Source organism: Emydura macquarii, unplaced genomic scaffold, assembly GCF_026122565.2.
Source record: "Emydura macquarii macquarii isolate MOO-44397 ecotype Brisbane River unplaced genomic scaffold, CSIRO-AGI_Emac_v2 contig_306, whole genome shotgun sequence".
Lineage (NCBI taxonomy): Eukaryota > Metazoa > Chordata > Testudines > Chelidae > Emydura > Emydura macquarii.
Genome location: NW_027130443.1, coordinates 15,190,358 through 15,218,290, shown reverse-complemented (window position 1 = coordinate 15,218,290; position 27,933 = coordinate 15,190,358). Strand labels below are relative to the sequence as shown.

Genomic DNA, 27,933 nt, shown 5'->3' with positions numbered 1-27,933 from the left:
CCTCGGCCCCAGCCATTCCCCGCGGCAGAGGCTCTAGTCCGCCGGTTGCTGCCCTGGAGAGTCCGGGCTGGACCAGCAGGGCCATAGCCCAGCAGGGCGGCGTGGAGGGGAAATGGCAAAAGGTGGATGGTGCGAGCGAGCCCGGCATGAACTCAGCAAGGGGGACAGAGCCGCTAAGCCCATGGTCTGCTCTCCAGCTGTTCGCTCTGAGCACTTCTCCTGGGAATTACCCTCTGCAAATCCAGCCCCTTCCGCTTTTCTTTAATGCAAGATGCCCTCACCGCATAGTAAAAAGAGGGACAGTGAATTTTTCCAGCCAAAAAGCAGGTTATAGTTCACAGAGCTAGAAGAAAACAGCCATTACCACACACACACACACTTCGATAATCTTCCTGGCTGTAGCCTCAAGAAAGCACTGGTGTTAGTCATAACACACAACACAGTGTCTCCCTTGCATACCGATACAATCTGGAACAGTGCAAAAAATCTCAAACAGATTGAACCGCATTGCAGTTAGTAAGATAAAGCATACACATACACTCAGAATAATTTGAATCAGTTTATAGTTCAAGGGCTTTAGTGCCCACAGATACATTCCTACAGGTTCGTACTCTATATCAATTTTATCTGAGCCATTGTCTACATCAAATCTCCATAGCACATAACTGACAGGTTTTTAAATGTCTGACAAAATTAAGCCCCACCAAGAGATTGAATCTAAGGACATCAAAACCTAAACACTAGGCATCCCCAACAAGTCAAGCTGTAGGGATGCTGCCAAAGAACCAAAATTCTGGGTATGGGAGGAGAAAACCTATTTCCTTCTCCCAGGAGCAGCAGCACCTATTTAGAACCTCCTAAGAGTCACTTATAACATTATCTGAAGTGACTACAATCAATGCTTCATTGCATTGTATTATCCATTTAGCCATAACATAGTTTATTATACTTATAGTTACTATAGAGGAGCTTGTACCTTCCACCTACAGAAATTGGTCTAATGAAAAATATTACCTCATCTACCTTATCTGGTGAAACACTAATGGATTACCTAGCCAGGTGGTGGAATTTCCATTTTTAGAGGTTTTTAGGGCCCAGCTTGACAAAGCCCTGACTGAGATAATTTAGTTGGGATTGGTCCTGCTTTGAGCAGGGTGTTGGACTAGATGACCTCTTGAGGACCCTCCCAACCCTAATCAAGATTCTATGAATTGACTAGAACTTTAGTTACACCTCCACAACATTGCTCTGAATAACTGATAAAAATCAAGGTAATGGTGGACACAAAATAGAGCTGTGTGCTATTCTGATAAGTAAGGGGACCTTTAGTGGCTTATTCATAAACTGTAGGACCATCTTCTTCAATACACTGACTAAGTATTCACTGAGGAAGAGTTAGAATAGTAAGAAGTAGGGTAGAAACACTTTGAGAGTCATGGATTCTAAAAGCAATAGAGTTTAGTCAGATGCCATCTCATGCATACCATGAAAGGGGCAGCAAGCCTCTCCTTTTCAACAGATGTGCATGGGACAACTGAACTTTCAAACATAACCCCATCCTAAAGATAATTTTTGCAATCTAAGGGAAGAGCAGGAGGGAGCTTTTGACATGTCCCTTAGTAAAAGCAAAGGCCAACTGCCCTGAAACAGGCATTAGAGAGACCACTTCTCAAGAATGCATCATGCCTATTACTACCAACTTTCTAACCTATTATGTTATAATAGTTAATTATCAAGGTGCCACAGCCTCTGAGGGGCATCTTTTTATGATGTATAGAATCATAATCTGGTTTTCTGGGAGAAAGCAGTGTTGGAGTAGCCATGTCTTCATCCCATGGTTTGGGACTATAAACAAATATAGAATTACTCTCAAAATACTTGAATTACTCCACTAGATGTCAGAGCGTGATCTTGTCTTCTCTCACCACCCCTCAAGCTCTCCCTGTATTTGGCATCTGCTCTTGTCCTTATCTTAATTTAGGTCCCAATTTGCTTAAAAATTTATAAGTAGTCCCATGGGACTAATGTACATTGAGTTAAATCCATGCATAAAACATCGTACGTTCAGAGCCTGAAACTGAAAATTCTAGAGATTCTATTTTTATGTGCTAGCACATTTATCAGCTAGCACAGTCCCAAGCAGCTTTAACCCCCTAAAAATAAAACTACTCTCTTCAAATCCATTTACACATTACCCACCATAGCTCAAACAGGGGTGTATAATCTGAGCCATTTTTTATAGACACCGCCAATACTGGTCTGGAGAGTAACAATTTACATATACACAGTCAGCAACACTGATTTAAGTCATCAGATTACACCCAATTTGGTAACTGTCTGAGATGTGTGCTATGAATCTAGAACATGAATATGGCGTATTACAGATCAATTGATTAAAAACATGTTTAGTTGTCATTTGATATTTAAATTACAGAAGCTATAAAAACCTTAATTACATTTAGCACTTTTGCATGAAAGAAACGTGAATATTATAATTGCTATTAACAAGATAGTGCACTAATAGCAAATGCAAAAAAATTGCTGATGTACAACTCCCTTACATCTAAATTAAATGTTTACTTAAACGCTGTTTTACCAAATAACTTGGAAAACCTGAAGAAAAAGGAGAAAAGACTAAAGAATTAAGTATTCTTAAAATTTTCTTTTCAGCCTGTTCTGATGTGTACATTCTCATCATACTTGGAAGTTAGTTTAAGATTTCAGGACCTGTTACTTCTTTTGATGATTAATTTGTGGTTTTTTTAACCCACAGTTTCTTTGGAACTTGTTCCTGAGCTTCTGGACCCTCTTTATTGAAATTTAATTGTATAAGAATAGTGTTGATATACTCGTTCTCGGTTATTTCAGCTTCAGGAACATTTATAACCAATTTGGGAAAAAGCTTAATTCTGGCAGCCTCTAGTCTGCTAACTCCATGTCCACAAAATCTGCCTGTCTCAACAGGTAATTCTCTAGGCAGTTTGCAGACAACTACTACCTCTGATATAGTGAACAACATTCTTCTCCACCTCCCATAAGTTATTCCTTTATTGCGCATCCCCTGACATCCAGATATTTAGGGTGCTACAAAGCTCTCTACAGTCAGACACAAAACGGACAATCGTTCAAAGTACAGCAATATAATATTGTTTTGCTTAACTTTATAAAAATGCCTTACAAATGGCAAAACTGGTCACAGACAATAGAGAAGTGGCTCCTCAAACAGCCTGTACTATGCTATAACGGGCTAAGAGCAGGGAGCGACTGAAAGCAAAGATTCTTGTGAGCATCAGATGCTGTTGTAGTTCTACAGTACACCAATCATGTTGCTGAGCCAGCAACATCATTTAGAAGTTATTTATAGATGTTATAAAACTTGAACAATTTTGCTTTGAGGATCAAGGCTGGTAGGCCTAAAAACTGACACTCCCAAAGAGGCAAACTAGAGGAGGGTGCACACATGGGCCAATGCGTTTGCTTCTAGTCCAACATTTATCAGGATCTGTTGAAAAGAGACATGGAAAAAATCCCAAGAGTCAGCCCACACTTTTGGTAACTATGGTCCAGGAGGGTCAATTTGTATGTCTACCAACCATGAAAGTGCTCCCCACCCTTTATGAGGAAGCTACTTTAATTTACATAATAACCACATCATCTTATAATCTGCTCACAAATATGAATATGTCCTGTCCTTTTAGCACTTAGGACCTTGTATAAAAGAATTTGTATACCAAAATTCCTTGTTGGTATTTTGAAAACATTGCAGTCTTTTACTTTATGGAAAGGTCATGTTTCCAGCCGAAAGTCTCCTCCAAGTTACCAGATAAAGACTGCTCTTCCAACAGGTTTCTGGGTGACTTTCAAGATCCAAATAACCTAGCAGATATAACACAAAGTAGTTGAGAATTAGGTATGATTATATACTAGTCATGCAATTAAATGTCACTACAGCCAGAAGAGACATTAATACACATCTGCCTCAATTCTGCTTTCCCATTCATTGGACCATATAGCTACACAAGTGAAAAGCTAGCAGATATTTTGCCAGCCTGTCTAATGAAACTGAGCACAAGGTTCAAACCCAGGGCTTTGAGAGGCAGCATGAAGGCACTTGCAAGACCATGAGGTTGGCCTAGCTCAAGGGATTGGTTTTTCTGTGAGAGAATGTTTGGGTTTTTTTACATTCAGGACACTACTAAAATCATTTGGCTCTGACTTCCAATATAACTGACATGTTTAAGGAACACATGGCTAGAAGCACTAGATTCAAGGTTGGATCTCTTATTGATGAGCAAAGAAACTAAATTCATCACAAGTTACAAGTTCCAGCATTATCATTAAATGACAAGATCAAAGTGGACACAAATGATGCTCAACAGCAGCTCAAACCCAAGGAAGACAAAGGGATCAGAATAAGAAGAGAGTTACAAATAAAAACAAGATGTATACTTCAGAAAAAAATTACAGCAATAAGATCCTATCTGGTTCTACTTACACAATCATGCAAAACATCATGAAGATATTCCACAAAGCAATGAAGATTCGAAAGTACCTGAGACTCAATAAGAACTCCCTGATATTGTCACCTAGAAAATCAGAGGAAAAACTTTTTAATACAGCAAATACAGACACATATACCCATATTTACATTTCAGTATTAATGGAAACATGTTCTCAGCTGTTACTGCAATATAAAAACTCAACATTACAAAGGACAAAACAAATGAAAATGCAGATTTGGGAGAGGATGGCCACCTAGTTCAGTCTGTCACTAACATGAACACCTACATAGGTCAAGAATGAATCACAAAAACAAGGAAAAGAAACCAAATGATAGGTCACATCCCATTACAAAAAAAGAAAAGGACAGCTGTCATGGCCACATGTGTATGTGGTCTTCCCACCTGAATCACTCATCAACATGAGGATAAATACAAAGGATCAATTTGGAGGCACAAACATTAACAAGGAAATCAACGCAGCAAGGCATTGAGTTCTTCTTCAGCATAGACACCAGTGTCCAGAAATTCAGGAGGGAATGTACACCAAAATCAGAGGACTCCTTTTCCAAGTCACAGTTCTGAGAGGAACAGCAGTGCCTGCAAAGCCCTTAGGTAGATGTTGTCCAGTCACATTGTAAGCAGAAATTGTTCAGCCAGCCATTCTGTCTATGGATGAGTCAGTGAACTCATATTTGGGTGTCTCAAAAATGGGTTCATGTTAAGCGCTTTTGCCTTAGAGGTTTCCCATGTAGATTTGATTAATCAGAGGGAAGCCTTCTGTATGAACAAAGTGCAGCATTCATAGCCAACTGTGTAGTGCCCACACTGAGGGACACTGCACACACAATCACAGCTGAGCTGTTCACTCATTGCGTCTATTACCCGTAGTTGGCTCCCTAGACTCTTCACCGAAGCCCTGCGTGTCTTTCTTCTTCCTGCAGGGACAGAGGAATTATGTCCATGTGCTCTGAGCAGACTGCATGATCAGTCCTGACCACAGGCAGGAGTCCCCTAGGATCTGGGGCCTGACAACTGGGCTAAGCCCTGGGCTAGAGAATTGGAGGGTGGTGCAGAAGGAGACGAGCCCAGGGACAGCCCTCTGCCAGGAGTGGCTGGGCGGGTGGAGACAGGTGACCCGGAGCACGGGCCACCCGCACGACGCTGCTTGGTGCTGGAGGTGCTGCGGGACAGGGAGCAGATTTACGGCTCCTCTGCGGGAGGGACGGGCGGGGGCACCCCGACCCGGCGAGCTGGGGCGAAGCCGCGGCACCCGGGGGGGGGGGAGGAACCATGAGGACCCAAGCGACGCTCCGTGCAGCTGCTGGTTACGGCCGGCCCGAGCCCGCCCCGCCCCGCCGCGCCCCGCACTCACAGCCTGAAGTTTAAGACGGCGCCGGCGTTCATCAGCAGCGTCCTGAGGAGAGAGAGAGAGAGAGAGAGAGAGAGAGAGAGCGGGTCAGGGCGGCCGGGGAGCCGCGGCCCGGGGGAGGCGGGCGTTGCAGGGGGTGGGGGAGGGGAAGGACGTTCTCCGGGGACCCCCGCCCCGGCCCGCCCGCCGTTGTCCGGTACCCGCAGAGCAGCAAGTCCCCGATCATCGCGGCTGCTCCTAGACCGGAACCGGAAGTGCCGGCTGCTGTGACGCGCCAATATTCCTTCCTTTGCGGCTCCGTCCGTCCGCGCGCGCTCCCGGCGGCCACGCTCGGCCGCCAGGGGGCGTTCCTGGGGGCGGGGCCTGGAGCGCGCGCGCGGGGAGCCCGGGTGCCCTGGGCGTCGGCGGCCTGCGACCCTCGCTCCGTGCCGCAGGCCCGGCCAGCGCCGGCGGAGCCGCCTGCTCGGCCGGCCGGGAGCGCTCAGCGCTGCAGCCCTGGGCCGTGCACCAGGCAGCAGGTGCGAGGCACGCGGCGGGAGCGGAGCTGGGCTCGCGCCGGTCGGAGCGGTGCCAGCGGACGGGCACGCCCCGTGCACGCTGCCCAGCAAGTCCCAGGCAGGCGCCTTCTGCCGGGACAGCGCAGCACCGCTGGAGTGGGTAGCCGGGAGCTGGTTCCCGCGGAGCTGGGCCCGGTGCCAGGCGCGGGTCTCTCCTTCTCCTTCTCCTTCTCCACCGAGCAGACGATAACACGCAGCCGCTGAGCGTGGGAAGGGCCTGGGCAGTTCGCACAGAGCCTGGCTTCAGCACTTGGCTGATTCTAGCCGCCAACGGGAGTGTTTGTTTGCGGTGAGGCAGATGGTCTCCGAAAGGCCCCCTTATTTGTAACCCTCTTCGCACTGCTCTGGGGGAGTGGCTGGATGTCCAGGTTATTACCCGTGGTGGGGCCAGACCTCCCCGTTTGTGGCTCTTAGAACCTGCTGTCCCTGAGAAACCTTCTCCCCATAGCCCAGCACAGCCACAAGCGGAGCACGTCCCCTTTACACACAGCCCAGCACAGCCACAAGCGGAGCACGTCCCCTTTACACACAGCCCAGCACAGCCGCAAGCGGAGCACGTCCCCTTTACACACAGCCCAGCACAGCCGCAAGCGGAGCACGTCCCCTTTACACACAGCCCAGCACAGCCGCAAGCGGAGCACGTCCCCTTTACACACAGCCCAGCACAGCCACAAGCGGAGCACGTCCCCTTTACACAGCCCAGCACAGCCACAAGCGGAGCACGTCCCCTTTACACAGCCCAGCACAGCCACAAGCGGAGCACGTCCCCTTTACACAGCCCAGCACAGCCACAAGCGGAGCACGTCCCCTTTACACAGCCCAGCACAGCCACAAGCGGAGCACGTCCCCTTTACACACAGCCCAGCACAGCCGCAAGCGGAGCACGTCCCCTTTTACACACAGCCCAGCACAGCCCAAGCGGAGCACGTCCCCTTTACACACAGCCCAGCACAGCCACAAGCGGAGCACATCCCCTTTACACACAGCCCAGCACAGCCACAAGCGGAGCACGTCCCCTTTACACACAGCCCAGCACAGCCGCAAGCGGAGCACGTCCCCTTTTACACACAGCCCAGCACAGCCGCAAGCGGAGCACGTCCCCTTTACACACAGCCCAGCACAGCCGCAAGCGGAGCACGTCCCCTTTACACACAGCCCAGCACAGCCACAAGCGGAGCACGTCCCCTTTACACACAGCCCAGCACAGCCGCAAGCGGAGCACGTCCCCTTTACACACAGCCCAGCACAGCCGCAAGCGGAGCACGTCCCCTTTACACACAGCCCAGCACAGCCGCAAGCGGAGCACGTCCCCTTTACACAGCCCAGCACAGCCGCAAGCGGAGCACGTCCCCTTTACACAGCCCAGCACAGCCGCAAGCGGAGCACGTCCCCTTTACACAGCCCAGCACAGCCGCAAGCGGAGCACGTCCCCTTTACACACTCGTCGAGGCCTGTGATGCAGATTCAAAGGCTGCTGGGACAATGCAAATCCTGCAGTGAAAGGAGCTAGACCCAGGGTTGGCACTTTGCATAACCCAGCCGCAGAACCAGCACCTGCACGGGTCAGGCGTGGGAGCCGCATCAGGGATGGGTTAGCAGGGGAGTGGCAGCCCTGGGCGAGGATGGGGAGAGCCCGGCGGGGTGAGATTGGGAGTGTCCGTGGCATGGGGAGCAGCAGGCCAGGCCAGGCCTAGGGGCGGGTGGGCAGGGCTCAGGGGAAGCCAGCGGGAGCGGTGGGGTGGAGGGGGCAGCAGTGCTGGATGCGGTGGCGTGTCCCAGCAGTGAAAGGAGCTCCCTCCATCCGCATCCACCCGCAGAGGCGTGGACCCCTGTACGGGTCCTGGGCGCTGCCCGGAGAGGTGAACGGAAGGCCGAGGGGGGAGGTCTGTGCCCGGGGGTGGCGGACGGGGCGGCGCTGCTGGAGAAGGACGGGCAGTGAAGGAGGCGGGCCCGGGGGCGGCCCGACTGGGGTGGGCGGCTCCGGGACGAGCCGGAGCCCGGCAGCGGGTGGGCGCTCCAGTCTGGGGGGCTCCGAGCGCTGCCCGGGGGAGAGGGAGTCTGCGGCCATGGAGCTGGCGGGGGCCCTGCAGCTCGGGGAGCTGGCGAGCGCCTTCGCCCGGGTGCCTGTCTTCCCGCTTTTCGACCTGGGCTACTTCGTCGTCTCCATCCTCTACCTCAAGTACGAGCCAGGTCAGTGCGGGGGCAGGGGCGGGGGGTCTTGTAGCCCAGAGTCTGACACCCCGGTTTAGCCGGGGGCGCGGCTGGGGCCGGGCAACAGCACAAAGTGGGGTTAGTGTGGGGCTTCCGCCTCCATCCCCGGGGTCACTTCGCCACAGCTCCCCCTCAGAGTGCCCCAGACCCCCAAGCTGGTCCATGGCCATGGGGGTCCGCTATTCCCCTCCATTTCCTCACGCAGCCCTAATGCTTGGTGTGGGTCCCGTATCCCGATTCCCTCCACCCCTGGCTGCCCCATTGTGTTCTCCCATTGCCCTGTGCCCTGCGGGATCCCCAGCCAGGGTTGCCCATGGCAGGGGGCGTACAGCACAGGCCGTGTCTATATAAGGTTGGGGACAAGCAGGTCTGGTAAAGTGATCACTGACTTCAGAAAATAGCTCCTGTCACTCAGCGGATCCGCTGGGCACAATAGAGTGCCCTCTGGCAGGGAGAGAGATGGAAAATCAACCAGAAGCGCTGCTCTCGCTCCCTGCACAGAAGCGTCTCCCTAGCACCCATCTCACTCCCACTGAAATACACACACCCAGGCAGATGCCAGCCAAGCCTAGAAACAACCAGCTGGAATTAGAGTCCCGGAAGCACTGGACAGGCAGGAGACTCAAGGAGGATCCACAACGTAACCATGCCAAAGGGATAGATTGAAAATGAGAAATTCCTACATCAGTGTCCAAAACACGAAGTACAAGACTGAAGCATCCTCCAATGATCAAGAATAGTAACAGATTCTGCTAATAAAAAGCAAAGAAGAAAAAGTTAACATAACACTGGGAGAAAGGAAAGAGATGTCACCCCACTATGGTGTGTCCCATCACTGAATTAGGTCTGGACAATAATGCCAGATCTGGCTAAAGGACTGTGAAACTGTGTGCTAGAGAATACTGCCTAGATTGTATTAAGTAGGACATACTCAGTATTCCTGTGGCATGAATATGGAAGTTGAGGGGTAAACAGGAGAATGGGCATTTAGGGTGAGGGGCTTTCTCAAATTACAAGACTTTCCACTGAAAATAAATGAGGATGGAAAATGTGCCTAACCTAAGGACAAAGGAAGGAGATGGCAGAGACTGCATGCTGCTGTGTAGTAATCTGTCACCTAGACATAAATGGTCAATATTAAATGAACACAGATATTGCTGCATAACCCTATTCTGGATAGGCACTTCATGTACTGACTTTGAGACACACTTGAAATTACTGTCCTTTAAACTATGACAATCACTTCATGTTTGCCATGCCAATTAAGATATTTTTATCGAACTGAATTGGCTGGGGCATGTAGAGGTAGAAAAAGGGGTGTGTGAGAGAAAACATCAGTAAATAATACTGAGCACTTCTGGTGCTTTATGCTTTCAAAGCACTGAACACATGTTAAGAGTAAATATTTATTTCAAGAACAAAGACTGCCAAATAATACCTGCCTGGGTTTTCTCTATTAGCTGTTGCAGAGAAATTTTAGATGAAGATCATGAAACATTCTCAGGTTTCCCTGGCTTCCTGTCACATAGGAATTCATCTTGGTTTATTTTCTGTATTTTAATCTTTCCCTTTTATACCATTTCCATTTGCTTTGCCTACCTCTCTGTGCCTAATTCCTTTCCAAAATTAGAATCAGAAGGATGGCTGCTTCCAAGTAGAAAGTAATGTTAAGTGTCTACAAGGGGACACAACTTCTCCTTACAGACCATTTCTGCATGTAGTTTTTGAGTAAAAGTAAATCTGAATGAAGAGTTTAATAGAATCATAACAATGTAGGGCTGGAAGTGACTTCAAGGAGTCATCAACTCCAACCCCTTCGGCTGAGGCAGAATGAAGTAAACTTAGACCATCCCTGGCAAGCGTTTGTCCAACCTCCTCTTAAAAACCTCCCATCATGGGAATTTCACAATCTCTCTAGGAAGCCTATTCCAGATCTTAACTGCCCTTATAGTTAAAAAAGATTTTCATAATATGTAACCTAAATCTTCCTTATTGCAGATTAAGACCATTACTTCTTGTCCTCCTTTCAGTGGACATGGAGAACAATTGATCAGCATCCTCTTTGTAACAGCCTTTAACATATTTGAGGCCTATTATCAATTCGCCCCCCCCTCCAGTCTTCTCATCTCAAAACTAAACATGCCCAGTTTTTTAACCTTTCCTCATAGGTCAGGTTTCCTAAAACTTCTATAATTTTTGTTGCTCTCTTCTGGGCTTTCTCCACTTTATTGACATCTTTCCTGAAGTGCTGCACCCAGAATTAGACACTGTACTCCTTCTGAGACCACCAATACTGATCAGAGCGGGACAGTTATCTCCCATGTCTTACACAGGACACTCCTGTTAATACACTCCAGAATTACATTAGCCTTTTTGCAACTGTATCACACTGTTGACTCATATTCAATTTATGATCCACTATAATCTCCTGATCCTTCTCAGCAGTGCTACCACCCAGCCAGTTATTCCCCATTGTGTAGTTGTGCATCTGATTTTTCCTTTTTAATGGAAGAATTTTGCCCTTTTCTTTATTTAATCTTATCTTTTTTTTATTTCATACCAATTCTCAAATTTGTCAAGGGCATTTTGAATTCTAATCCTGTCCTCTAACCAGTTTGCCACTCCTTCCAATTGTAGCCTATAAAATATGTTAAGTAAATATGAGGCTTAGGTTTCAAGTTAGCTGAAATGTAGAGGACATGGGAAACTGAGGTTGCTACTGTGAATGTGGAAAAGGTAGAGCTATATTGGAAACAGTAAGATGGGAAAATTAAGGTTAGCAAGGACAGGACCCAAGGTGAGGGTGTGGTTATGTTTTGGTTATTATTGGTTTGAGCAAGGTTTTTAATGTGTTTTTGAGCATTGTGAATGTTTTATTAAAATGCTATCTGTGTTGATAGTATTGGAAATACATTGGTGCAGATGTTAATTTAAATAATGTGTTATCTAAAGAGCCAATAAGGAGGTGATGAAATATAATTATGGTAAGGTAATTTAAAACTAATGAGTATTTTAATGGATTGTAAAAGGAATAGCCTTGTTAAATTACAGAAGAGCTCCAATTAATATAAAAAGGGTACCATTAGGTTCCAGAGTGTACTTCACTATGTTGGCAATGGACTCATCACCCATTGATACTCTATTTAATCTTTGAGTGCAAGTATAATTGTAGTATTGTCTAAGTGGTAACTGCAAGCCCGTTTACTTAACTAATCATTTTCTTTTAAATAAAATTTGGTTTTATCATTTCAAGTGTCATTTAGTGGTCCTCTACTGCATATATTTTCTGTAACTGACCTCGAGGCTTGAACCTGAAAACAAGTTGGGTTTTATTGCCTTACCTTTAGCAACTTTAATATTAATTGGAAACATTTCAACATAAAGGTTACAAAAGGTTACACAGCTTGGTGTCATATACAGATTTTATAAGCACACTCTCCTCTCTGTTAACCAAGTCATTGATTAAAATATTGACTAGTATGGACCAAAGTGCAGGATTCCTGATGGTGTATATGCTGGTGACTCCTTGCAAAGAAGAGAATTGGAGTGCCTGAAAATGCAGTCTTAGTGAGATTTTCTTACTCCTAGAGGACAGGCTGAAAACCCTCCAACCAAATCACCAATGGTCAGATCACTTCAGGAACAAACATAGTAAGAAAGGCAATAGTTCGGAGGGAGGGAAAGAGGAGGGCTAGGAACAAAGGCAGTCAAAGTACAGCTTGAGAGTCAAATACATCTCATTGAGTTCTTCAATGTTACTGGAAGCAACTCTTATCTTTAATACAGAGGTGCAAGGTTGGTCTGATCAAAACAGGGCAATGCATTCTGGGACCTCTAGTTTCCACAGGCTTCCATCCATATCAGAAATGAGGAGGACTTAAATATGACCCATTTAATACAAAATAGGTGTGACCCTTGGCCAGTTGCTGGCATGGTTCTTAGTTGGACAAAGTGTAAATTCTCTGTGTCCTAACGCTCTCACATCTCTGAGAAAAGAATAATAAGCAAAGTGAATGTGTTGAACTCTCTCCTTTGTGCTCTTGGAAACTAATTTTAGTTGGTTATTAAATGATAAAACAAGAATTGTTTTAGTCACTTCCAGGCAAGATGAGTCTAATCAGAAGGAACAGTACATGAATCCTTTGAACTGCTTAGCAGCAGATCTCCTTAACTGGATGGAGCCAGTGCTGGGGAGGAGTGAATTAGTATGCATTGCTCTTACCATGAGAGACCTGTGTTCACCCTCAACTGAAGCCACATCCTTATGTCCACCAGTACTACCAAAAAATTGGGCACAGTTGGCAGGCTCTGCTCAATAAAAGACCAGAACTGGGATAGCAGATCAGGAATGAGACACATTAGCAGAGGGGTGTAGGATCCTGGAATTAGGATTGCAGGTCAGAATTAATGTGCAGAGGCAGATCTGTGTGAGAGCAGTTTGCATTGCCCCCATCTGCATTATGCCTGATTGGACTAGCCGTGGCTGAAATCATTGCACAGAGAAACCATAAATGAGAGGTCTCTCTCTGCCAGTTGGCTATGTCCACCTAATGGCATTTTGGTATTTGTCTGTGTGAAGATATTCACACTACAGCCACCTAGCAAATCATTCCTCCAACAAGCATTTAGATCCCCCCCCCCATCCCAAAAAAGGGCATTGAAATGAAATCTGTAATTTTTAGACTTCATGTTCTGAATTCTGCTACTCACTGAGGTCATGGGAGTACCCGGATGTGAGGTAGAATGTAGCCCTTCTAGTTTGTGCATGGATTTCATGTAGATGCATTGTCAACATCCTTATTTGTTCCAAAGAGAGGTTGGAATTCCTGCAAATTGATTGGAATTAAATTAACTCGTCCAAGAATTCCACCATCAAAGGTTAGATTGTAAATGACTCGTGATTAGAGCATACTTCTCAGAGAAGAGTGATCAGTGTCCTTTTAGCGTGTAATTTGGTTAGTGTTCAGGTTTAGAGGGCAGTATGCCTTGGAAAATTTGCCAGAACCCAGAGGGTCTATGGAACACCCTAAAAATCCTAAACTGAAGAGAGATGTAAACTTCATAAATATTCTTATTAAAATTCTCCATGTAATGCCATTGAGGCAGCATATCAGGTGGTCAGGAATTCTTCGATTTGAATGGATTTTTCATCCCCTTTCAGAATCAGTCAGCTCTTGGATAAAGTGACTAGTTTGACATCAGCAATATCTGAGTTGTGAGGTGCCTCAAAAAATCCATCTCTGAATTTATCAGCATAACTGCCTAATAAATAAATAAGAAACAGTCCATGTCAGTGTGGCTTTGACATGCTCCAATTCTGCTTTATACAGTGTAAGGCAGATTTCTGTACTAAAGGATTAACATTTTATTTGGTGTTTGTAAACAGAGCTTCAGGGTTTTCCAGATTTAATCACTTACAGGCCACTCCCAACAGGTATACCTGAGAGGAATACTTAAGTGGCCTTTATTTATTTAAACAGGCAACCCAGGTCAAAACCCACCTGGGCTGCATAGCAGTAGCCTATTGCTGTGTTCCTAGGCTCATTCAGCTCCTATAGTTGAGATCAGGGAGTGGTTGGTAATAGATCATATGCTTCGTGGGTAAGCTGACAGGTGTTATGTGGCAGATGAGATCAGCATTGCGGTAGGTAAACTTCAGGTTGACATTAACGCCTAAAGAAATTGCCTAAAAAGCTATCGTATGAATTTTATTTTCATTGATTTTTCCAGCTGTCCCAAACGTATTTGTGAAAATTTTCTCTTTATGGCAAAGGCATGCTCCTGTTATATGGCAGGCTCCAGGCATCATTATTGACGTGGGGCTTTGTTGGTAATGCTAACTCAGCAGAACAGAATTTTACCATCCTTTCATTCTCTAGCCTGCCAGTGGAGTTACTGAACTGAGTTCTGTCCCCTAGAGACACAGGCTGTGTTGGGTAATTATTTGCCAGACGTAATAGCAGCTTTACATTTCTACGGCTGCTCTCACCTCAAAGGATCTCAACTTGCATAGGGCAGGGAGGGGGCAGCTCAGATGAAGAACGTGTTCTGACAGAATATTTTGAATGATTTCTCATCGCATTCAGAATCTCTACTGCCCAGAACATTTTTTCTTTCTGCCTGTATTTATGGCCATCATTTTCTGGGTCCAGCAAAAGTTAAAATAAAAAGAAATCCAAAACCTGCTTTTTTTAAGCAAAGAATATGAACTGTAGTTAGGCCTTGCCAGACTACTTCTGAGTGAGCACAAGCAGTGCACTTGCACTGTGCTTGGTGATTTGTAGTGGACAGCTAGCAAACACCATACATAGGGTGCTGGTACGAGTTCAAGGTGACACAGCACCTTGCAGAATTTGTTTTTAAAAGGTTTCCCTGCAGAAGCCTGTCTGTGATGGTGGACTTTGGGGGAAGAGGGAGGTTTTCTGATACACAAGAACTAGCAGATTGTTCTTGGAGGAAGGAGTTTATGAGTAGCAAAATAGCACCTGTGCTTTATGGCCTGGTCCCAGGAGGGCTTGCGCTGAAGCATGTAACAGGTTTGGGAGGCTCCCTGTGGCATTGCCTTGTTGGCTACTCCCTAATGCCAGCTCTCCACTTGCAACCCACCTAAACCCGTCCCGTCCCGTCCCATCTCTCTCTCTTTCTCTCTCTCTCTCTCACTCACTCACTCACTCACTCACACACACCACCCACCCACCCGGGATCATATTCTCAGGCTGAGTAACATTTATCTAGATGAGTTGACATTCTTCCTGGAAAACGTCTATGTATCCCCAGGAGTATGCACACCCTGGTTGAAAACCATGGCTTTATAGACTGGCCCTATTCTATTGTTCACGTTACACGGCATCTGAGAGTAGCATAGGAGCAGCAAAGAATCATATAACCTCTTTTTCTTATCTTAAAGCTTCAGGGTCACTGTTTGTGTGTTGTTTTGTTGTTATTCTGTGATGAACGAGCTGAACAGGTGGTGGTGGTTCCAGAGGGCACATAGGCTGAGGCTAAAACGCTACCAGTTGTTTTTTATTTTTAGGCAGTGCCAGAGCTATCCATTTCTGAAATGGAATACCAGATCATCATTCCTTCTGGTGTCTACAGAGTGTAACAGCTGCACCAGGGGTTAACTCTTGGCCAGTTCATGGACTTCAACTAAATCAGATAATAGCAAAAGTCTGCTGAGGCCCATAAGTTGTGGTCATATTTACAGTCATTTAATGCAGCTGGTAGAATTTCAATGAGATCAGAGACAAAGAGAATTGAAGGGATTGAGAAAGAAGTAAGTTTAACTATGTCCTTTGGTTTCCTCTCTTCTTTTATATACCTTAAGAGGGTACCCACACCCTTAAGGAAAAATCCAATCTTTGCATCTACATGGGGCATCCTGCAACACATTAAGATAACTACAGCATCCAGTCTTACTAATTCTCTTCTCACAGAACTATGGGATAACCCATGCCTCAGGATCCAGGCCAACTCTACAGTTAAGAAAATTTGGATAGGAAAAGGATTACAAAAATTAAAGATATAATACAAGATGAGAGACTGGCCTCCTTCAATTACATGTGTAACAAATATCAGCTACCACTGTCTCATAGTTCCTTCTTTCCATGGCTATGCTCAAGGATTCATGCAAGGATAGGAGACAACTGGTCTGGTTTCAACTCTCTCACCTTTAAAAGAACATATTAAGAAATATGGAAACAAAAGTCACTTTGTAGGAATTACTTATAGGTGGGTTAATGCTTTGCATTACCCTCTCAATCTCAAAGAAAAAAGAGTGGGTTTGGGAAGGGGGGAACCTTAGCTTTACTCTCACAACAGAAACCTGGGAGGATATCTGGTTTAACGTGAAAGATACTTTGAGTTCTTTATCCTTGCGATTCTTCCAGAACAAGATGTTAAACAGGTACTGCTGTACTCCAGAACATTTGTTTAAGGCTAGATTGGCAACACACAATGAATGTTGGAGATGCAAACAGCTACATGCCAACCTTTCACACATCTCTATACCTGTTAAAAATGCACGTGTTCTGGAACACCATATTCTGCTGTCCCTATCACATTGAAAGTGTTACAAAGTTTCCTCCCCAGATGAGGTCATAGTGACACCTCGGATCTAACGGTCCATTGCAGCTTATATTGACCAGGGGACTGATGTCCTGAGAAAAGCTATGATAACCCAGATGCCAAAAGTACTAATATATCTTTTAAGAACTTGCCCTGGGAAGAGAGAGGTGACGGACTTCATGGCTGCTATTGTAACAAGAGGCAGAACCAGGGTAGGGTAGAACTGTCATCAAAACAGAACCATTTGACCAGCTTCTGGCCCTACATGACTGTATAGTTAGGAAATAAATATGGGGCAAAGAAAGGAGGAACGGGAAGTTTCCCTTCCTGAGAGTTTAGCATCAGTGTCCTGAGCAATAGGACACTGATTAATTCAGGGAGAGCAAGAGCTCTCTGTGGACTCATCTACACAGTCTTGACCCATCAGCTCTCACAGGTTGCAGAAATGCATGGCCTTGTTGTGTTTGTTATTCCAGTCTCTTCACCTTCACTGGAATTTTATCTAGTTGACTTGTAACATCTTGTGTAAGGGACCTGCTGCAAATCAAACAATCTTTAAAGCACACAGACCACACTAGCATACCAAACAAATAGAAGAAAATGAATTTAGTATGCTTATTGGTAATACCTGCAAAACAACGTATCTGGAAAAATATTTTATAAGAATATAAATTTAACAAGCCTGCTATCGACTCTCCTAACCTGGAGCAAGGAAAGTAGATTCCAGAGGTCCTGTCTTGCTTAAAATCAGACAGTTCCAAATTTAAGACCACCTCCTTGAAAATCATGCTGTCGTGTCTCATGGTCATAGCTCAGACTAGCAAGTGATTGGGCTTTTGCTATGGTAAGTCCTAGGACTATTCCTTGCAGTTCTCCAAGCAACACTTTAATAATTTTTTATTTGGATGATTTAATCTGACTTAGTTGACCTTGGATCCTCCCTCCCACCCATTTTCCTTTACTAAATGGCCTCTCTGTTTTGTGTGTATCAGTTCTAAGAGAGCTCTTTGATCAGAATGTTTTTACTGTGTGTTGTTGTCCACCTTAGCTAGAGGCTGCTTTAGAAATAAGCTAATGAGTTTTTGTTAGTGTCCTTGATTCTTAATACTTTGCAGTGCCATTCAACTGCAGAGGGGCTTCTTCTAGGGTTCTATGGGCATTTTACAGAATTTTGTCCTGTTTAAGATGCTGCAAGTGGAGCGTGACGGGTGCAGTACAAGCTCCTATACCAGTCTGCTTGGACTTTCTTTGCCCCCATATTTGTCATCACCATGAAAAAAGAGGCTGGGTTTACCCTGAAAGTTAACAAGTTAACACTCACCAACTTGGTTCTGAGGCCTACTTAGAAATGCAGTTTATCTGGCTAATAAACTATAAACAAGATTTTCCTTCTGACATGAGACCCTGGTGAGACATGGGATTTTTTTTTTTATTTTTTTTTATTTTTTTTTTTTAACATGGCTTAAACTCTGGTGAAAATGCCAGACTGACAGAAGTATTTATGATGCCAACATCAGCACAATCAGTAAGAATGCAAGCTGCCGTGATAACGTACCTCATCTCTACCTCAGGGAGGCCAGTGCTGCCTGTAGAGAGGAGATGGGAGTTCAGTCTCTGACCCATTCACTCCCTGGCTTCTCTAATGAGATTGCCTCTACTGAATACTGAGCATTGCCCTGCAGACTTTGAAGAAAGGTGCCAATTATGAGCATGCTTTCTATGTTTTGGACACCTGTTCTCGGGGCACTGGACTCAGACTCACCAACTCATTTAATTCAAGGATCACTGATGAACAGCCAACAGACAGTTTTTGGTCACAAGCATCTCATGGAGTCCCAGGATCTGCTCTAGGCCCAGCCTGTAGCCAGTCTCCTGGGAGTGACCCTTTAGTGTGCCAGGCCCCACAGTTCCACAGGGGCAGCCCCGTGGCCTCCAAGACTCTGAGACTGGGCCTTCAGCACCAGCGATTGCTGTCTTTCTCCATGGCTCCCTGCAGTGAATCCAGCCAAGCCAGAGTCCTGCAAGAGGCTTGTACTGTGCCCCTTCCAGGTGTAGTTATCTTAGGGAGAATTTACAGCCACACAGGCAGCCTTTGAAAACAAGGTAACCATTTATGAATCACCAGGTTACACATTCTTTTAGTCCTTACCTTAGCCCACAGCTGCAGAAATTACACTTGTCGTCCATCCTGGCCAAGCCAGTGCCATGATGAGCCAGCCAAGCTGTAATGGACCAGCTCTTGCTCTCCCCAGCTCTGGGCTCCCCAGGCCCTCCAAAAGGCAGCCCTTCCTCAAGTCACCTGAAACCTTTTTCTCCAGCTCAGTTCACAAGTCCCACCTCCAGCTGCTGGGGTTTCCTGCTGTTTCAACTGGGACATCTTTTGGGCTTGCTGAACCTCCTATTGATCTAGGTTAGTTTGAGCTAGTTCTTCAATGATTCCATTCATTCCACCCAGACAGGAAGGTGGCAGGCACAGTCCCTTCTCCTAGAACAGTGCAGGCGACATGTTAACCCCTTCTCCACTCACTGGGTAGCAATGCAACATACAGAGGGAAATGGAGGCATATCTAAATTTCATTACATTACAGAAAATTCCAACTTTAAATCCACTCCAGGCCGGTGTGATGAACTGACAACACACAGGTGAAGAGCTCAGTGTCTTGCTACAGATTCCCCTACTGAGCCAGTCTATCCTACACATTCTAGCTATACTCTCTGTAGTGTGAAAGGCTGACTGCTTGTAGCTGGAAGGTCCAATGACTAGCGCCTTCAGGTCAGGTTCATAGCCTTATGGTTTTTGTTGGCCTAGTTGTCACAGCAGGGCCCCAGCTGCAGCCTCAGTCATCCCCACATGATCCAGTTGCTCCCTCAGAGGTTCTATCACTACAGAGGAACAGGGGGAAGGACAAGGTAGAGACCCAGAGCCATCCACTCCACCAGGTCTCAACCCACAACCCTAGGGGTTTATCATCCTGTCCAGTTATTGAGCTAACCCCAAATTACATTTTCCTCCTGTTACTTCCTACCAGTCTGGAGCTCCTTCACTTCAGGCTGGTCACTGGTTTAGCAGACTCTCCTCTGCATCTGAGTGGCTTGTTCAATCAATCTGATTGAACTTCCAAAGTGGGTGTGTGGCGAGGGCAACAGCACCAAGAATCCAAGCCTCTGCTGCTAGAGCAGCCTTTACAAAGTTGTTGCTACTCCTGACAACTCAACATCAGCCTTGTCCACTTGTGAAATGCCTTGCATTCTTTTCCGGAGGGACCAGTGTCCTTTTAAACTGTTCCTCCAGTGGGAACATGCCCTGCACCTTTGAGGGATGGACCTCCTAGCCCACTACTGCTCTACTCCCAGCCATGGTTCTGCATCACACTGCTCATAAGAGTTTCCTTCCTCCAGAAATTGTAATAAAACGTGGCCCACTTTCTGTGGCACACACCTAGATCACAATGGAACAAGAATACCCAGCATTTTTGTGCAACCCAAACTCTTAGAAAACTACTTAGATCCATGCACTGAAATTCACTGGGTTACAACTAGACTCTCAAGCTACTGCTCTGATGATGAGAAATCAGAAGGAAGAGCAGTTCGCCCTTCCGCTTTGTAATTTGATTTCACAGTCTTGTTCACTTATTCTCTGCCTAGCTGATTAGCTATGTTGCTTAGGGATAGTCCAATCGCTTCATGATTTTATGCCTAATGGGCATCTCTCTTGGTCAATAAAATTAGTTTTTCTTTACATGAACAAATACTGTTCAGTGTCCTTTTTCTAATGGAAAGCGAGCATGCAGGTCAAGTCTCCTGGCAAGATGAAGCCTTGAGGTTGTGAAGTGTGTGCAGAGTATATTTTCTTTATTGGAATATGTTTCACAGGAGCTGTTGAGATGTCCCGTCAGAGCCCTGTTGCCTCATGGCTTTGTGCTATGCTTCACTGCTTCGGAAGCTACCTTCTTGCCGATACGCTACTTGGGGAAGCTCCTATTGACTTTTTCAGCAATAACCCTAGCGTGCTCCTGGCTACAGCAGTGTGGTGAGTCGTGCACACTTCAGCTAGTTTGGTAAACCATTACAAAGTGCCGTGTGTGTGCGGTGCTATGTGTGCGTGCAGAGCTGCGTGTCTGTGTGCGTGCAGAGCTGCGTGTGGGCGAGTAGCTGCTCCCATTGTTCAAGTTGGATTAATTAGGAGAAGGAGGTGATTAAACATGGAGGACTATGGATTAGTTTTTTGAATTTCTGGACCCAATTCCCAGTTAATCTGACGATAAGCTGACGTTTTGATTAGCTGGGGTGCAGTCAACCCGAGCATGGAATATTTCTGTTCATAACTTCCTCAGTTAAACTGTAGTAGAGTTTACAAAACCAGCACACACTGGACGCCCTGAAAAGAGGCTGTGTTTGGGGTAAGAGTGGGGTGCAGTGGAAGGAGTGCAAGCACTTCTGTGGAATTTTGTGGACACAGTTTTTTTGATCACGATGGTAAAATGTCTGCAGAATTCAGCAACGGCCACTGACAAAATTTAGTTTCCCAGTACCAAAGGGAATTTTGTACTCTGTGCAGGTTGCACCCAGCACTGACGTCTTCATGACTAAGTATCTCAGAACAGCAGCACAGACACTAGTGTCTCACCATCTTCTACACAATCCAGATTAATACAGACGGGTGGCTGCTTGAACTCTTTGTGATTTTGTTCCAGGTATTTGATTTTCTTCTGCCCCATGAACCTCTTCTACAAGTGTGTCAGCTTCCTTCCTGTGAAGCTCATCTTTGTGGCAATGAAGGAGGTGGTCCGAGTTCGTAAAATTGCTGCTGGGGTCTACCATGCTCACCACCATTACCACCATGGGTGGTTCATTATGGTGGTTACTGGATGGGTCAAAGGTAAATCCTGAGCTACCGTAACTCCTGAGTGGTACACTCAGCCCCTGAGGAGAAAGAGGAAAGTCGGGAAGTGCAGCAGAGGCACTTGCCTCGTGTCTCTCAGCAGTGACCCTGTTAGCTGGGAATGAAGCTAATGGATTCCTAATAACTATGCTTAAGCACAAAGATTCTTTAACCTTTGTATCGTAGTTATGAATTGGATCATTGTTCCCATTTTATTGATGGGGAAACTGAGGCACAGAGAGGCAAAGTGATTTGCCTGAGGCCACATTGGGAGTTAGTAGCAGATGTGGGGATAAAATTCAGGAGCTCTTGGTTCCCTGTCCCCGCATGTAACCATTAGACATCACTCGCACCTATCTATTTTTCAAGGAGTTTCTATCTATGCCAGAAAGTTGAAATCCATTTTCCTTGTGGTTTTTGCTAAAAGAGGGTGTGTGTCTGTTTCAGGCCCACTGATTGCAGTGGGGCCCAGATACCCTTCCCCTACAGCGCTGGGCACTTCACAGAGCTGTACAAAAGGGTTTAGCTTTGGCTCCGAAGTTGGTTCTACAATGACTTTTGTTTGATTGGGACTTATGGCCCTTTTATTCCTCTTAGGACTGTCTGGTTCCCATGGAGTTGGGAAGAGTTATGCTTTTGCATGGCCCTTCTGGTTTGGCGATTTCACCACTTCATTTTCACTGTTTCACAGGTTCTGGCATTGCCTTGGTGTCTAATTTTGAGCAGCTGTTGCGTGGAGTCTGGAAGCCAGAAACAAATGAAGTTCTTCATATGTCCTTGTAAGTAGCTAGACTAAATTCTCTCTCAGACTGAGAACATATCCAAGATCAGTGCCTCCTATTCAGTGCAGTTCTACTTGACACGCTGTATGAAATGAGACCTCATTTCCTTCCTAGCCCAACAAAAGCCAGTCTGTATGGAGCAATCCTCTTCACCTTGCAGCAGACTCACTGGCTCCCTATCGCTAAAGCCAACCTCATCTTCTTCTTCACCATGTTTATGATTGTTTGCAAGGTGAGTTTACAACAGGTTTGCTGCTAAAGAGTCTACAGAACCAAAGAAAAGAAGGGGTGTATATTTCCACAGGAATACAGATTCAGGCTGGGGGAGATGAATTCCACAGGGGTACAAAGGCATGTTGGTGGTGTGTGTATTGCCATAGGTGTGTGTACTGCCTGCTCTGCCAATCAGGTTGGCAGGGGGCGGGATTGCCACAGTTCTGGAGACAGCAGGTTGGGGGAGGCATATCCCCACAAGGGTGTGGAGCCGGGGTGGGATGGAGAAGGGAGATATATTGGAGGGGTAAGGAGTCAGGTTGGGGGAGTTAATCATTTAATGTAAAGCCCTCCCTTCTGGGATGCCACTTGACACTGGATAGAATCTGAGAACCTCTCCTAACACAAAAGTATTTCCATGTAGGCTCCTGCAGTTCTGCCCGGTGGGTGTTGACAGTAAGAGTTTCTCTTAAGTTTAAAAAGGAGTTGGCCTGAAATGTTGAAAATGGAATTTCTGGCAAGGACGATTAGCAATGAGTCAGGCAGAGAGCACCCGAGCGACTCCATTGGCTTGTGTACAAGAGAAGGCCTAGGACAAGCTCTTGCACCAAGCTCTGGGTGACCCTCCCAGGCTGTTATTGAAGGCCCTGGTTGTTCACACTGGAGTTAGCCTATGGAAAAACTGGGGGTTGAGTTCTCCCAGTCTTCCAGAAGATGTGGGAGATTAAGGTCCCAGCACTGAAGACCCAACTCGCTTAGCAATATTGACCTTCCCTACAAAGCTTCAGGGAGCTGCGGGCAGCATATTCCTTGTCAGCTAGTATTTCACACGTGAGGTATGTGATCAATAACTGCCTGTGTCTGCTGTTGCATGGCAGGTGTTCATGACTGCAACTCACTCACATGCCTCGCCGTTCACTCCAGTAGAAGACTTCATCTGTCCAGTACTCTTTGGCTCTGTTTCCAGTGGGCACAACAATCATCCCCATGACCACCATGAGAGTTCCCATGATACCTCCCCACCTCTCGCTTCTGCAAAATCTAAGGAAGAGCTGAATGAAGGCACACGGAAACGGAAAGCAAAAAAGGCTGAATAAGTGAGATCAGCTACATATGGAGAACAAGCCAAGGACGAATCCCTCAGAGCTGCATCGAAATAATCTCCAAGCCACCTATGAGCTGACATACCCTCTAGTCTTTCTCCCTGAAACTTCAGAAGAGAGAGAGGTGGAAGCCAGAACACTGCCAAGTGGATCCCTGAATTTCATCCATGTGCTTTGCCCTGCTGCTAGCTTCATGATTTTTGTCTTTCCATTTAATCCTGTCTTTCAGGGGGATTTTAAATTTGTGCTGGGCTGAGGTTTGGGTACAAATTCCCAACCTATCAGCAATCATGACAGCACTTTACTATAAAATCCCTGCTGCCCTCCTGTCCCCACACCCCACAAACACACCATTGGAGGTGCTGTTTTGTGTTCCTACAACTCACAGATTCCTTTGGGATTTAACTAATCTTTTGGTCCTTTAAAAACCAAATGAAATAATTAAAAGGCAACTGAATGTGGAAATTGGAGCAAGTTGTCTCCTGTGAAGCTGAGCTAATGCAGTTCAGTTCCCCTACTTGCAATGGCTGCAAAGTTCTTCATGATGCAGGGCCTCAAATTAATGTTGCATATTTTATATGCATTAGGGGCCTGGACAAGTTCCAGTTTGGGTAATTACATTCTACTCTTCTAAATTCCCCCTGCAATCCTTAATGGACACAACTTTGTCACTTCCTTAACTTTATGTTCACATGTGCTTGGAAGATATACAGTGCTCTAAGTATTATGTATTCCTAATGCTACTATCTTAAACTGTTGTGTACCATAACTGGAATTGTAAACAACTCTGTGCCCCATCCCAGAGCTGGCTGCACTTCACTGGGGAGGTGTAATGATCCCTAGAGTTTGGCTACTGGCTTGTTGGTAAACTGCTTTGTAACCCTGTGGGATACAGGCACAATGTAAATGATTATTTATTATTGCTAAGGCACCAAATTATTGGGTTTGAAATTGGCTTTTAAAAACCTCTGAATCTGTATTTAGATCTTAGGGCACATTTGAGAAAAGTCTTGGGTCTACGAGTATACTCTAACCCATGCTGGTTCCAGAGCATGCTGGAGGGTGGTCTGAATTCTCTCACTGCTGAGGTGGGCATTTTATAAACCAAGGAAATGGTTTTCCATTAAACCTAATTAAAACACTAAACATCTGACTGGAGCACATCAGCTGAGGAAACATGAGCATCCTTTTTATATCCCATTGAGCCAAACTCACAGCACAAGTATGGCCCTGAGAGAAGGGCTTTGTCCAAGCAGGTGAGTGAAGGAAATGGACAGGCTCCTGAATGTGGAAAGCCTTGGCTCATGGAGAATTCAGCCAGTTCTTTCACATCCTGCTCTGTGAATGTTTGGGGATAAACTTTAGATAGGAAGGCTTTGAAATCTATGCACCCTATTTATTTTTAAATGTGTGACCTCGGATGTTGCTGCCCCATGAAGAATGGCGTTTGGGTTTTGAACGTCCTTGGTCAGCAGGAGCTGGGAATGCTGCTGCAGGGACAGCAAGCTCAGTCCAACTAGTGCTGGGAGTGTATGGCTGGGCTCTCCGTGGTACTGCATCCTCCCATCCTCAGCTGCAGGAGTAGATGCTCTGACTCAGCCTGGTGGGCTGGTGAATGCATTTGGAGGTGAGGGCATAAGTGAAAGGAATTCAGAGAATCTCTCCCATCCTTGCTCCACTTTAATTTAAAAAATTATTGAAATAAATGGAAATCAGTTGCCTAGTGGGACTGGTGCATGTAACCCTAAATCAAATCCTGTGTACAACAGGACTAAAGCCAGTACAAGAGGTCAAATTAACTGTGGTTCTGAGTTTTGAAAGTGCCTTATGTTTGTAACCTTCCCGCACCCCCATTATAAAACACAAGCATAGATCTGACAGCTGCCTAGTTTACTAGATTTTTTTTTAAATTTGCTGTTTCTCTGACATGCGCCAGGCTGTATTTAATGTTCAATAAGATATTTGATTCAAGGGAATTATTCTTTTATAACAGCCATCAACAACATAAAGAGATTGTGAAGTGACTCAGACTGGCCCCTGGTGCTCAGGAAGGACATGTATGTTCCTTTGACTGGCTCTAGCCACAACAGATTCCTGGGACCTGGTTACCACCTGCTTGGCTCCTGCCTCAGTTCTGACATGGTTCTAATGGGTAGCGTAGGTTAGACCTCACTGTGTTCTGTAACCAGACTAAAGCCTTGAACAAGACCAAAGGCATCATCACCTTCTGATCTATGCTAGAAATGGAATTTGTGAGCATGTAGAGGGTCTACTCCCGTTGTTGTTCCTAGTTTAGGCTGATCATAGTGGGGCTCAGGAAAAAGGAGGAAACTTAATGGAAGCTTGTTAAGTTTCCCCATTGGGGTTACAGTGCAAGCTCATTCTCTCTCCATAGAGCCAGGGAGGATGTTCACCTGGAAGTGGGACGGACACACACAAATCTGTTTCAATCTATTATTGAGTCCTTATATTTAAAGCTGATAAATCATACAAGACTGAGAATCCTGCATGTTTGTTCTGCCTGAGCCCATTTGCTGTTAAGTAGGGCTGAGTGCCAGGACTCTCTCCCAGCTGGACTGAGTTGGATCAGGCTGATTGCTGTTGCTTGTTAAGACACAGAATACATGTTCTGTGCTGTGTAAGAAAGCAAAGGCTGCAGGCCTTCAAGGGACCTTTTCAGGCCCTGACCAGGGCGGGGATGCAGCTTGCAGAAGGAGAAGGCTCTACTTTCATTTAGTCAGGCCTTCCATGGTGAGAGCCATAGGGGGCCTTTCTAGAATGAGCAGGTTTTAGCTCTGGCATAATTCCAGCACTGGCCTCCCTGACCCCAACTGGTAGGGATGATTCCCCAGAAGGCAGTGTACCTAGCCCCTACTACAGATAAGTGGCCCTTCAGGACTGCCCCCCCTACCTCTTCATAGTCCGTTAGGGCAGCCTCTCTCTACTTTAGAACTATAAGAGGATAAATGCCTGGTTCTGCCTCTTGTTACAGTAGCAGCCATGAAGTCCTATGGAGAGATGGTTTGATTGACTCACTGTCCTGACCCAAGAATGTGAATGAGGAGGACAACTCACTGCAATCCACCTGCCTACAATGTTTTTAAACAAAGACCTGCATAGGGCCAGTCACTTCCAGCCTTGGGAGTTCATCACCTCTCTCTCCCCAGGGCAAGTTCTTAAAAGATATACTCGTACTTTTGGCATCTGGGTTATCATAGCTTTTGCTCAGGACATCAGTCCCCTGCTCAATATAAGCTGCCATGGACCGTTAGATCCGAGGTGTCACTATGACCTGACCCAAGGAGGAAAGAATGAGGCTTGCTGCACATGTTAAAACCCACCTTTGTATAAATACCTGGTTTAAACAATTTCCCCCTCTCCCATCACATCCACAGCAAATGCTGAACCCATCAGTAAAATGGGCTCAGAATGTGGCGCTGGCTAGGACTCCCAGGCACATGATGGTGGAAGTTTCAATTGCTTCGAAAGTTCTAAAATGTTTCAACGTCCCATGCTGTGCAGGTTGTGCAGAATGTTCCCCACACCAAGACATGCAGCAGTGCTGGGCTAGGAGGAGGCCTGCCAGGGCTCACACTTCCATAGCACAGATGTTACTGCCGCCAAAGATGTTCGGCTCCGATAACTCTGCTGATACTAATTCTAGTGAGAAGTATCTAAATTTAGTAATAGATTTAATCGCTAAAGAGGCCCTGGTCTCGTGTAATCATTCTGCCTGCTGGAGATAGAGGGGTGACTATGAATTGCCAGAAAGCAGGAAATACTTAGCCTGATTGACTTAGCCTTGTTTCTTAAATCAAAAGGATAGAAAGAGGTGCCTGGTTTTTGCCCTTAATGATTGTTCCCATAGATAAGAGATGGAGAAGTTGTAAAGCCCTTATTTTGTGTACAAGAAAAACCTGGGATTATTTCTGTAGAAAGTGTACGTGGCTCTTTACAATACATGAAGGGGAAGCTAAGCAAAGTACAGAATTCCTGCCCCAAAGAACTTGTAGGGGGAAAAGGTAAAAGCCAATACATTAGTGAACCCACCCCCACCGCCCAAGTGGCCAGTGTTCCTGCCCACCCTATTCCTTTTACTACTACTGACTGCAGGTATGTCTATTATTTCAAACTCTTCCCAGATAGTATCCCCAAGCTGAACTCAACATGAATGAAGCATCCCAGATGGTAGAGTTGGAGCTAGATTATCCAGTCCATTTCCCTGGCAATAAATAGATTTTTCCCTC

General features: G+C 45.9%; 2 protein-coding genes across 3 annotated transcripts; one reads left to right on the top strand and one right to left on the bottom strand.

Annotated features, from left to right (window-relative positions):
• Nucleotides 1-546: 546 nt before the first annotated feature.
• Nucleotides 547-6,889, bottom strand: SMIM7 (small integral membrane protein 7). The gene is made up of 5 exons (XM_067561671.1): nt 6,072-6,889; nt 5,875-5,916; nt 5,385-5,437; nt 4,496-4,586; nt 547-3,876 (listed from the first exon to the last, which is right to left on the bottom strand). Exons 1-5 carry the CDS (start codon nt 6,095-6,097, stop codon nt 3,861-3,863), a joined length of 228 nt encoding a protein of 75 aa, XP_067417772.1. The 5' UTR covers nt 6,098-6,889; the 3' UTR covers nt 547-3,860.
• Nucleotides 6,690-27,933, top strand: TMEM38A (transmembrane protein 38A). 2 transcript variants are annotated; one of them, XM_067561552.1, is made up of 6 exons: nt 6,690-6,717; nt 20,580-20,736; nt 21,401-21,585; nt 22,280-22,367; nt 22,485-22,602; nt 23,462-27,933. In XM_067561552.1, exons 2-6 carry the CDS (start codon nt 20,591-20,593, stop codon nt 23,678-23,680), a joined length of 756 nt encoding a protein of 251 aa, XP_067417653.1. In that variant the 5' UTR covers nt 6,690-6,717; nt 20,580-20,590; the 3' UTR covers nt 23,681-27,933. The 2 variants fall into 2 exon arrangements, with proteins under 2 accessions (XP_067417653.1, XP_067417643.1); XM_067561542.1 differs by lacking the exon at nt 6,690-6,717 and adding an exon at nt 8,373-8,618.